The sequence below is a fragment of the Lithobates pipiens genome, unplaced genomic scaffold (genome assembly GCF_037356315.1).
Source record: "Lithobates pipiens isolate NorthernLeopardFrog02 unplaced genomic scaffold, aLitPip1_a1.2 Scaffold_22, whole genome shotgun sequence".
Taxonomy (NCBI): domain Eukaryota; kingdom Metazoa; phylum Chordata; class Amphibia; order Anura; family Ranidae; genus Lithobates; species Lithobates pipiens.
Genome location: NW_027507784.1, coordinates 19,742,266 through 19,755,025, shown reverse-complemented (window position 1 = coordinate 19,755,025; position 12,760 = coordinate 19,742,266). Strand labels below are relative to the sequence as shown.

The 12,760-nt window shown below is 43.0% G+C and overlaps 1 protein-coding gene across 1 annotated transcript in view; it reads left to right on the top strand.

Annotated features, from left to right (window-relative positions):
- The window catches only part of LOC143923373 (guanylate-binding protein 3-like), a 55,665-nt gene extending 45,204 nt beyond the window's left edge, over positions 1–10,461 (top strand). The window contains exons 8-11 of the mRNA XM_077447000.1: positions 63–275; positions 1,784–1,886; positions 2,410–2,603; positions 10,057–10,461. Of these exons, the coding sequence (XP_077303126.1) occupies positions 63–275; positions 1,784–1,886; positions 2,410–2,603; positions 10,057–10,266 (720 nt within the window). The 3' untranslated portion in view covers positions 10,267–10,461. The remainder of the gene's footprint in view (positions 1–62; positions 276–1,783; positions 1,887–2,409; positions 2,604–10,056) is intronic.
- Positions 10,462–12,760: the final 2,299 nt, after the last annotated feature.

Genomic DNA, 12,760 nt, shown 5'->3' with positions numbered 1-12,760 from the left:
AGAGGAGGAACTAAATCACAACACTTAACATGACCAATGTCCGTATATCTCCCCACCATCAGGAAAACATACAGAAGAAGAAAGAGGAATTCAGTGCCATGAACGAGGCAAAGTCTCGGGAGGTATGTCAGGCTCTCATTAAGAAGCATTCAGCGGACTTTGAGAAAGCTTTCAAGGATGGAGCTTACCACATCCAGGGAGGACACGCAAAGTTCAAGGATGACTTGAAAGCCATAGAAAAGAAGTACAAGATGGAAAGTGGAAAGGGTGTAAAGGTGGGAAGACTTACATCATTTAAAAAATTGTTTAAATGCATCATAAAATTAATTAAAATTAATTTCTTGATTGTATAATGCCCTTTGGTCCCATTATCATTAACATATAGACATATAATTAATATTGTGACCCATTTGGCTTGCTTCTGGGTACCCCTGCTTATTTATGAGGAACACACATATTGGGAAATAAGTTGCTAAGTTGTACTGGGTCACAGGATCACATTGTAAATACCACAAGGATATGTTTTGTTTGTCTATGAGCATATTATATTTAGAGAGATTGACCATTTGTATTAGTCCTGGAGGCGGTATATGCTCCTATACAGTGGAACAATACAAAAGAGGGGAAGGCGCACTGACCTAGTGCATTACCATAAAACAGCTTTATTTAAAAATAAATCAAATAGCAAAATGGCTACTCACAAACGAGTATTGATCAAAGGCAAAATCAATACAAATAGATCCATCGCACCAAACGTTTGGCGAATCCAGACCAGATGTCAGAGGAATTGGTAAATACCTCTACGGAAATGGCTAACGTGTTTCGGGAGTGACCCCCTTTCTTCAGAGCCAAAGAGGGCAGTGGGGACCTTGGATTACGAGCATAATTCCTTCCAGGAGAAGGCTTGTAATCCAAAGCATATCAAAGCGAGTTTCCCCATAGAAGTCAATGGAAACAAAGATAATTTGTTCCGCCTTGACTTCTATTGCATGCAATACCGCATGTGGCCAGAGGTGGGGGGGGCGCCGGAGAGCCTCAGAAATATTCGGGACAGTTCGGCCGAAGCCGGAAACCCCGGAAACACTTGGGAACAGAGTATTTGTGAGTGTTTTAGCCCTTGTACACACGGTCGGAGATTTCGACACCCAAATCCGTCGGATTTTGTCCGAAACTGTTGCATACACACGGTCGGACTAAGTTGTCGAAAAATCCGATCATTCAGAACGTGATGACGTAATTTCGTTACGATGGGACTACATTCAGCGTTAGTAGCCAATAGCTTTGATGTAGGAATTTGATCTGAGCATGCCTGGCACTTGGTCCGATCAAAATTCTCTACACATGATCGGAGTATGTCCGATCGAACCAGTTGGTCGGAAAATATTTCCAACAAGTTGGAAAATTGGGTCCGACGGATATTCCGACGGAATCAGTCTGATGCAGACCACACACAGTCGGATTATCCGACAACACGGTCCGATAGGACACATTCCGACGGATTCTCCGACTGTGTGTACAAGGGCTTAGAGTATTTCCAAGTTATTCCGAATATTTCCGAACGTCCGAGTGTCACCGCCGGTGTCCCCGCACCTCTGGCCAAATGCGGTACTGCACACTGCATTAGCTTGAATTCTGCTCGTTTTGCGAGACAGCACTCGCAAACCGAGTGAGGATTTTTTTTTTAAAAAGTTGCTCATCTTTCAAAACGCTCGTTAACCGCGTTACTCGTTAACCAAGGTTCCACTGTATACTCCAAACCAAATACTTCTCTACTGTTCTCCAGGCGGAAGAGGTGCTACAGGAATTCATAAGCTCCCAACAAGGTTCTGAAAATATAATTATACAGAAGGACAAAGCTCTCAATAAGAAACAGAAGGAAGAGGAAGGTCAGTGGTTTATGTGATCTCATTTACTAATTTCCTTGAAAAATGTAAACACTGTACATGTTAAAACACTGTAATTGATATCTAAAAGTGAACCACCAGGAAAAGTATATATTATTATTATTATTATTATTATTATTTTTATTTTTTTATTTTTTTGACTGAGCCAAACTAAAGACTAATGGCTGTATGATATCTGCCAAAAAGTGCATTTTTTTTTTGTATAGTATACAACTTACCTTCTGGATATGGGTGAGCATGAGAACTCTCTCATTTCACAGTTCTCAGACCTCAGCTACCTAGTTAGCAGACAAGAAGATCATTTCTCCAGCAGACTCAGTATAGCAACTGGCAAGGTCTCCACTACCATTATTGTTTTGCAATGAGCACTTGCCAATCTGATCATGTAGCCATTTCCTATTGAAGGGCCAAAGAGGTTCACGCCATATTTTTCCTTTTCCCCTATGCTGAACCATAATAAAACGGGATATTTTTCGATGTATATCTTGTTTGTGCTTTTTGTCAGAGGAAAACGCAAGGAAAAAAATTGTGGCAATGGAAGAAGAGTTGAAAAAGTTGCAGGAGACTCGAAAAGAACAGAAGATGGAAGAGGAGAGGGACAATATGCAGAAGACCATTAAGCAGCTCATACAGAAGATGGACGAAGACAAAATAATCTTTAATGAGAAACTGGAGCAAGTCATACGACAGAAGGAGAGGGTAATGCAAATACACATTGTGCAATTGTCTCACTGTAAGCCCTTGTACACACGGTCGGAGATTTCGACAACCAAATCCGTCGGATCTTGTCCGAAACTGTTGCATACACACGGTCGGACAAAGTTGTCGAAAAATCCGATCGTTCAGAACGTGATGACGTAATTTCGTTACGACGGGACTACGTTCAGGCTAGTAGCCAATAGCTTTGATGTAGGAATTTGATCTGAGCATGCGTGGCACTTTGTCCGATCGGAATTCTCTACACATGATCCTATCGGACCAGTTTGTCGGAAATTATTTCCAACAAGTTGGAAAATTGGGTCCGACGGATATTCCGATGGAAACAGTCCGATGCAGACCACACACAGTCGGAATATCGGACAAACCAGTCCGATAGGACACATTCCATCGGAATCTCCGACCGTGTGTACAAGGGCAAAGTGATACTAAAGTCTCATTTATTTTCATTAAAAATAACAAACATGTAATGCCCCGTACACACGGTCGGACTTTCCAACGGGAAATGTTGGATGTGAACTTGTTGGCGGAAAGTCCAACCGTGAGTACGCTCCATCGAACAATTGTTGTCGGACTTTCCACCAACAAATGTTGGCTAGCAGGTTCTCAAATTTTCCACCAACAAATTTTTTGTTGTCGGACTTTCCAAAAGTGTGTACACAAGTCCGTCGCACAAAAGTCCACGCATTCGCAGAAGCGGCCGGTCTTGTAAACTAGCGGTCATATTGGAGAATTAACATTCGTGACGCGGCAAATTAGGAAATCTCCAAATGCAGCGCAACAATTCTCTTCTTCTTTAATGGGATAATAATGAAGCTGATGGAGTTATTGCAAACACATTTTCAAAGGTTTTTTTTTTTTTTCAAGTGATATCAAGAATAATAATAATAATAATAATAATAAAAGCGCTAAATGACAACACTCACCAAAGTTCTACTAACACAAAATTAGCAGAAGGAGCCCAAAGGGTGGCGCAAAAGAGCTGAAAAAACACATAGTACATCTAGTTCCTCACTACGTTCGTAATTGTTGGCCAACATTTGTGTGACCGTGGTGTATGCAAGACAAGTTGGAGCCAACAACCTTCGAACAAAAATCACACGGTTTTGTTGTCGGAAAGTCCGATCTTGTGTAAGGGGCATTAATACGTACCTGATCCGTGCAGTGGATTAGCACGGAGCAGCCCTGATCCTCCTCTTCTCGGGTGCCTCTTTGGTGCTCCTGGCTCCTCCCTCCTGTTGAGTTCCCCCACAGCAAGCAGCTTGCTATAAGGGAACCCGAGCCGAGCTGAAACTCCATGAGTCCATTCAGACATGGAGCTGTGGCCCTGCAATGCCCCCTTTCTCTCCTCATTGGCTCAGCCAATCAAGGAGGGGAGTCTCAGACCACCGAGTCTCTTGTGCAACATCACTGGATCTAGATGGGGCTCAGGTAAGTATTAGGGGGGCTGAGAGGGGTGGAGAGGGGCTGCTGCACACAGAAGTTTTTTTTTTTTTTTATCTTAATAAATAGAATGCACCTTCTGCCTCTACAACCACTTTAAAATGATTATAAACAATCACCTTGTAAAACAAAAATTTCAGTTTAAAATATAAATGAAAGGCAAATCATTTGTGTATAGATATAAAAAAAAAACATTAAAAACATATTTTTTTCCTTTTTTTTTATAAAGGATCACATACCCTCTCTTCTCAGCTGCATAAGGAGCTTTAGGCCGCGTACACACGGGCGGATTGTCTGGCCAACTTAGTCCGCTGAAACGTGTTTCAGCGGACAATCCGCTCGTGTGTGGGCTTCAGCTGACTTTTTCAGCGGACAGTCTGGCGGACTAAGTCTTTCCGAATTACCGTAATTTTGTCCGTCCAAACTTGGTTTCAGCGGACAGTCCGCTCGTGTGTAGGCAAGTTGGACTGACTAAGTATGGCGCATGCTCAGAAAGGATTTACACGCCGAAGGTTGCATTGCAGTGTATTGGACGTCGTATTTCTAGTCCCGTTGTACGTGCTGTACACGTCATCGTGCAAGCTTTCAGCGGACTGTCTGTTCATCGTGTGTGGTCAAGTCCGTTCATTCAAAAGTTGGACGGACTGTCTGTCGGATTGTCTGACGAACTTAGTTGGGCAGACAATCCGCCCGTGTGTACGCGGCCTTAGAGCTAGAGAAGGGGAAACAGCGGGGGCATGTTAGGACGTGATTGATCATTGGAGGAGAGCAGGTTGAGTTCCCAGCATAGCTAGAGGCCTGACCACAGTGTGTTCTCCTACTTAGCCCTTGTACACACGGTCGGAGATTCCGACAACCAAATCCGTCGGATTTTGTCCGAAACTGTTGCATACACACGGTCGGACAAAGTTGGCGGAAAATCCGATCTTTCAGAATGTGACGACGTAATTTCGTTACGATGGGACTATGTTCAGGCTAGTAGCCAATAGCTTTGATGTAGGAATTTGATCTGAGCATGCGTGGCACTTTGTCCGATCGGAATTCTCTACACATGATCGGAGTATGTCCGATCGGAGAATTTTGTCGGAAAATATTTCCGGCAAGTTGGAAAATTTGGTCTGACGGATATTCCGACGGAAACAGTCCGATGCAGACCACACACAGTCGGAATATCCGACAAAACGCTCCGATTGGACACATTCCGATGGAATCTCCGACCGTGTGTACAAGGGCTAAGTGTGATCAGTTTTTAATAGGAAAGCAGAGGGTTTGGCAGGAACACCAGGGATGTTAACATAAAGGAAGCAATACAGAAAGAACAGGTGACTTTATCATACATGTACATGGTATTGCAGGCACATATCAGGACAATTAAATGTTGGGTTCACATTCTCGTTAAAGCCTAACTGCAGCCAATTTTCATTTTGGATGGAGTGGGGAAGAGTTCAAATTTTTGTCAGATTTTTATTACTGTCCATGGTCACATATGGGAGATTTTGTCTCACTTCCTGCCCCTGTTAGACTCCCAATGAAATCCTTTTCTCGGAGCTCAGTGAGGGATCCAGGATAACCCCTCCACTTTTCTCCATGCCTCAGTCTATAGAAAGCAGAACTGTGTCCCCCAATGGACATCAAGAAAATGATTTTAATGAGTGAGTGAATTAGTGAGTACACAAATTCTATATTGTTTCTTGTCTGTTGAAGGATGTGGGAACTTAGAACATCCAAAAGCAGTTCAACTGATGAGTGGACAACAGCAAACCAAATGCCAACAAGCCCAACAAAACTGATCTGGGGGCTGCCTACAGCCACAGCAAAATTAGAGACTGAATCTGCAGGAGAATGTGTGGGGATGTACTCAGAAGCTCTGTGGTCAACATCTACGTGAAATTGGCCACAAAGTCTTGTGTGATTGCAGTAGAGGACCTTGATGACAAGACCCATCAATGGTTGTTGTTCCTAGATAGACACAGGCATTCTACCCCACTAGAACAAAGTAAAACTAGGCGTCAGCCGTCAATGGTGGTTATTCTGATGGACACCAGTATCTCCCGCTCTGTGCTTAGGGATTTCCCAGTATTAAATTGTCTGACAGCAGTCATCCTCCAACAACTTGGCTTGACCCACCTCCAAGCATCTAGAAATTTTGATGGAACCTAAGGCTTATTTTCCTAAGGCTTAGCTTTGTTCCCATCAGCCATGCCCTGAGTGTGCATTGTCAGCTGTATTATAATAGAGGTGGAGAAGGAAATGAATGCCAAAAAGAAGCATCAGTGAGGTAGTTGGATATCATTACTGATAATGCGTACTGAATACAGAAATGCAGACACACAATGAAAGTAGACTTGTGCACAATGGAAAATTTTGTTTAGTTTCGGTTCGTTGTCATTCATAAAATACATCATTTTGTTCTGTTATATTCGTTATGTTACGTTAATACGTTTTCGGATAATTCGTTATTATTCGTAGAGTGTCAAATTCATTCGTTTGTATTCGTTGAAATTCACTTTATGAATTTATGTATGTATAGACATTCGTGATAATGATTCGTAGTTTGGAAAGTCGTTTGTTTATTGAATCTTTTAACACACACAATGACAACGTCTCTTCTCCTCGGCTCAAATACAATACAACGCCCTTCTCACTCAGTTCTCAGGAATGCACTTTGCCAGTAATCCATCCTCCGGCACAAAATTAATTAGCTGATTGGACTATAAGATTTACTTTCAGCTGACCTTTTGTTTCATTAGATCTTTAAATAATTACCAAATTCATTCAAATTCATTTGTTATATTTCTTTCGTATTCGTTGTTATTCGTTATTTTGTTATTCGGACATTCGGATGCATTCGAATGTCCGAAATATGCAAAATCCGGCCGAATTTCGATTCGTTACGAAACGAATTGCACAAGCCTAAATGAAAGTGGGCCTACCACTTACCTGCACATCCAAGTAATCGAGGGTATCTGTTACCTGGCTTTCGACTGCTAATAAAATGTAATTTTTATTTACATGAAAATGATTCCACACTCCAGTTCCTGGAACAAAAACAAAAAGCAATACATGAAACCACAGTTCTTCTATCACTAAAATATGTAAACCCACCATCCCCCCCAATATCCCTTAACCTAAAAGTATTAATGAGATCCCCTAACTCCTTCCCAGAGATATCAATATTCCCTCCACCCCCTCCCCCACACCTATCCCCATCTCGCAAAATACAATTAAAATCTCCTATCATAAAAGTGGGCTCCCTCCTCCCTAGAAATAACCTTAATTTATCAAACAACTCAACCCTCTCACTCCTGTTAGTACTTGCATACACACCCACAACCCCACATACCACCCCTTCATACTCAAAATACACCACCACACACCTTCCCTACACCACAATTTTTTTTTTTTATTTAAAATGTTTTACTCTTAAAAAGCACTGCAACTCCTTTATTTTTCCCCACCCCTAGAGACCAAACAGCAGCACCATATGGCCATTCAGCCTCCTTGGGCTCTTCTGATAAATTGCAGTCCTGCAAAACAATAATGTCACATTTAGATGCAGCTAACAACTTTAAAACAGTGGCTCTACTACAGATTGAGTGAATGCTCCTCACATTCAAGGAAGAGAGCCTTAGTTGCATCATATGGTCTTACATTGGGCAATAAAGTCACTAAGGAAGCAGTATCCTCATTCCTCAAGAGGGGGACTACCCCCTTGATCTTGTTCTGCGAGTTGTCATGTGCATATTCTCCACGTGAACACCTCTCATATCCACCTTTAGCTCTATTTTACACTGCTTCTTTTTAGCCAACTTCCGAGAGTCTGTTACTTCCTGGGAAGCTTTTGGCTTGTCCTGAGCTGGTAGAAGCTTGAATGGACCCATCTGGATCACCACCAGACAATGCATGGCTTGGGCACTCCTCTATTTGACCAGAGGTGGATGGAGATTCTGGACTTTTTCTTTTCAGGGTAACACTCTGGTCCATCTCCTCTTCCTCCCCTTGGGGTTTTCCATTGGCTCCTCATTCTCCTCCTCGTCAACCTCCTCCTCTCCCTCTGCTGCCAGGGTTTCAGGGACACATTCCTCCATCAGAGAAAAATCCCTCTCCTCCCTACCTGCATCACTGGGAGGATCCAGAGAGGGAACTTGAGACTCCAGCACTGTGTCAGGTGCCTGGACACCTTCGGTGGGCTTTACACCCTGCTCCACATCCGCATAGGAGACTGGGGCCTAAGCCATGACAGTCTCACCTGTACCACCCTTAGGACCTACATTGACAACCACCAGCTTGTCACGATACACTACAGGACAAGGCTTGGCAAGGTCCCCTTCTCTGCAACAGATGTGACATGCCCACCCAACAGGACAATCGATCATAACATGTCCTGCCTTAAAGCAGTTGCTACATACTTGCCCAGAGCCAAAATTTTCTTTTGTGTGACCGAATGACAAGCAGGACCAACAAAATGCGTTCTGGTCAGGATACAACAGATAGCCTTGGTTTCTTCCTAATGAGAAAACCTGTGGGGGGTGCCGCACCCCTCCTAGTCAACCTTGAACTGCGCCCAGAATTTCCTATGACCATTAAAGATCCCTAACACGTTAGTGAGCAACAGAAAAGCCAGTATCTCCTCATCTCGTACAAAGGGATTGTATATGTGTACAGTCACAGGCACCCGCTGCTTGGATTCACTACACAGAAAGATAATTCCAAAAGGGGATCATCTGCCTTCTCACTTTTTCGCAACATAAGGGTCTGCACATCCTCCTTGTTCCAAAAGGTAATGTCATAGTATCCATTTCTAGGGAAGCACGGAACACAAAATATAGCTTTACACTCCATGCCCAATAGGTCCTCCACAATCTCCTTCTGGATTTTGTATAAGCCAAAGTTGCAACTTTTAGGCTCAGCTATGACCAGCCTAACTGTATTGGGAGCTTCAGGAGCACGTGTCACCAAAAAATCACCACGACACACTCACAATGAATGGTCGGGTAGGGGGATCACCTCTCATTGCCAGGTGACTAAGCCTTGGGCCAATAGCAGCAAGGAGCCTTGGGGAAGCGTCCCGAGCGTCCCTCCAAAAAGGGATGCTTCCCCCAAGGCTGACCCTTGGGGAACCCCAGCCACCTCTTGACTAAGAATCAGGCAGTCGAGACACTTGATCTTAGCTAAAAGGCTGAGAACCCTTGAAGTTTAGTACAACCCCACAGAATATGATAAAGATTGCCAATGTGTTGGCAATTTCTCCAACAAAATGGGCTGGGTAATATTTATGCAACCTATAGGAAGTTATATACCATCTATGGAGAATCTTTTGTGAGTTGTCCCAATGGTCTATACATGCTGATGATGAACTATTATGCCTAATTACTTTTAATTACCATTAGTCCAATGGGAATGTCTGGTCATAAAATGTCAATTATTTCCACCTAGTAAACTCACAGAATCTTTCCTTCGATGCTGCTCTTTTTCACTTCACATTTTCCTAAAATCCCACAGTGGGTAGAGGTAATCTTTGGTTTGGGAACAGTCTAATTGCTATATCAATCTAACCAAACTTGCTGTGTAACATCATTAGGACCTACAATACCAGGTATCTTATGGCCAGTTACATACTTGAGGCGATTGTAGCCGTATTAGTGTAATTGTGACCAAGAAAATTGAGTACTGTCCTTTTTTTATTTGCACTAACATTTTTCATGGACAAGCTTCTTCAAGGTCCAAGCAGTACTGATTCACAAAAGTTTTAGCAGAAGGTAAAATGTTAAAAAAAAAAAAAAGAAAGAAAACTCTAAGGGAAAGGAAAAAGAAAAACAGAAATTTTGAAAAAAAAAATTCTATGTGTTCGTTTTTCTTTGTCCTTTCCCTCTGAGATTTTTTTCTTTTTTTTTTTTTGTTGCTCCAAACAGTATTAAGACTACATATCAGAGGAGAACTGTTGTTGTAGATCTAAATACAGAGTATATACTAAATCCCAATGTGTTCTTAGAATCAGCAGCTTTTCATGGACCAGGGACTTCCGAGGCATGCCAACATGTACCGTGAGCAGATCAAAGAAATACGTGAAGAGCAAAAAGAACAGAGCGGTCCGGCCTGGTATAAACCCATCGTGGACGCTGTCAAGGATGTTACTATTGCATATTTAAATTATAAAGGTGGGGAAGGTAACAAGTCTGCCCCAAAACAGGCCAATGGCTAACAGGAGCAGCGAGACAGATTATGAGACAGAGTTATGATAATAAGACAGCTTCATTCATAAATCCCCCCCCCCTTCCCCACCTGCTCTGTACTATGACAGAATAAAACCTGCCCCGCCCACTTCTTAACTGTTCATCATCTTAACGAAATAAGAAAGCAGTAGAAAGGAAAATAAACTCAAAACATAAACATGAAACTGTTTTCTTGACTGTTTTCTTCATATAATCCAGAAACTTTATCACCAAGGCTTGGTTTATTCTCCAAGGTATATACATTATATTAACAAAAGTATTGCTACGCCTGCCTTTTACACGCACATGAACTTTAATGGCATCCCAGTCTCAGTCCGTAGGCTTCAATATTGAGTTGGCAATTTTTTTATTTTGAGAATCTTGCAAACAAGAAACACATTCCAACTTTTTTATACAAAAATACAAAAATAAATAAATATTATATATACATTTTTTTTTTTTATATATATATATACACATATGCATAACATCTTGTATACACGACCAAACATAATAAAAAAAAAGGCTTACTTCAACCTATAATACGGGAAACAAAAAGGTTTTTCCCAACCAAGAGAAATATCTCTGTATTATACCATATATACACATACACATTATATATACATACACACACATACCCATTACTCAATGTGATTACCATTCAGACCAAGAAACATAGATTATCATGTGTATGTAGCCTTTCTTCAAAAAAATATGTTTAACTTTGAAAATCTAAGGGAGTGTCCAGAGAGAAAACAGGGAAAGAACCCAACACCCAGAGATCAACAAACAGCAGCTACTGGCCTGATATTCCTCCACGCCTTTATCCAGACCCTTTGCCGCCATCTGTCTTTCTCAAGACCCCGAATTTTCCCTACCTCACCAAGAATCTCACACACCACCACCGGAACAGGAAGGACTTTCTGCCGAAGGGATACCTGACACCGTGCATTCCAGGTGTAATATCGGACTACTAAGCTGACTAAAAAAAGAGTGTCCAAATCAAATCCCTTGCGATTCTGCAATGCTCCATACACCCACTCAGCATAAGACATGCTAGGTAGGAAAGGAATATTCAGAGCCCTCCCCACCTTTTTATAGACTTCTATATTGAAAGGGCACTGAAGCAAGAAGTGGTCCATGGTTTCCACCTCACCCTGACACTCCGCTCTTGGACAACCACGATTGTCCAAAGAGCGACACTTCAAGTTCCCCCTCACATAGAGCCTACCGTGAAAAGCGAGCCAGGCCTGGTCCCTAAATTTCAAGGGAATCCGCTCAGAATTTATTAAACGTAAACCCTCCCTCATAATATGACCTGGGTAATCCCTTAAGGCCAGTGGCGCATGAAAGACAGTACCCACGATCTTCTCACCCAGGAGTCTCCTAGGAAGGGACCTGATATCCTCCGCTGTCACATGCCACCGTCTAAGAATTTTCAGGCACGGGGCAACATAAGCCGGGAGCTTACCATGCTTGATCCTTAGGCTTTTCACTGGGCCGCCACTCTCCCAACAGTCCAGAAAAGGTCTAAACCAGATCTGGAAAATACCTACCCATCCAGGCGGTCTCTCTGCTAGCATGTTACCAAAATTGTGCTTCAAAAACATCAGAGAGAAGAATACAACCGGGTTGACCATCCCTAGGCCACCCTTCCGCCTAGATAGGTAAGTCACATTCCGTTTCACAAGATTCAGCCTGTTCCCCCATAATAACTGGAAGAAACAACTATAAATCCTGGTATAGCAGGATTCTGGCAAGATGCAAACAAAGCTGACATACAGAAAGGTAGGAATCAGGTAGGTCTTAATCAAGTCCACCCTTTCCCTCAAGGAGAGCCGCCACCCCTTCCAGCATTTCACCTCAGCCTGGCTTCCCAATTTGACTTACTGTAATCATCAGGGCCAAACTCGATGCCTAATACTTTGACTTTCTGCTGAGGCCTGGGGAAGGTGTCCGGAAGTGCAAAGCTCTCACCTCCCTCTCTCATCCAAAAAACTTCACTCTTATCATGGTTGACCTTGGAGCCTGATGCCTCAGAATACTGCTCTATAACTGAGACAACCTCTTGCGCCTCCTCTGTCCCAGAGACAAAGACAGAAACGTCATCAGCATAGGCTACAACCCTCAAGGGCAGCTCACCAGTAATGCCCACCGGCACCCCGCACAATGGTCCGCTCTCTAGCCTTCTGATGAAGGGGTCGATTGCGAACACGTATAGCAAAGGGCTCAGTGGACACCCCTGGCGCACCCCCGATCCAACCCTGAAGGGCCGTCCAACCCAACCGTTAACAAGCATGAAGCTCTCTGCCTCTCTGTATAAAGTCTTAAGCCATCCAATAAACCCACCCTCCAGGCCATACTTGTCAAGGAGAAGCCAGAGGTACTCATGATTGATACGATCAAAAGCCTTTGCCTGATCCAATGCCAGCAAATACTTTCCCCAGCCTTCAGCCCTGCAATGTTCCAGAGCCTCCCGGACAG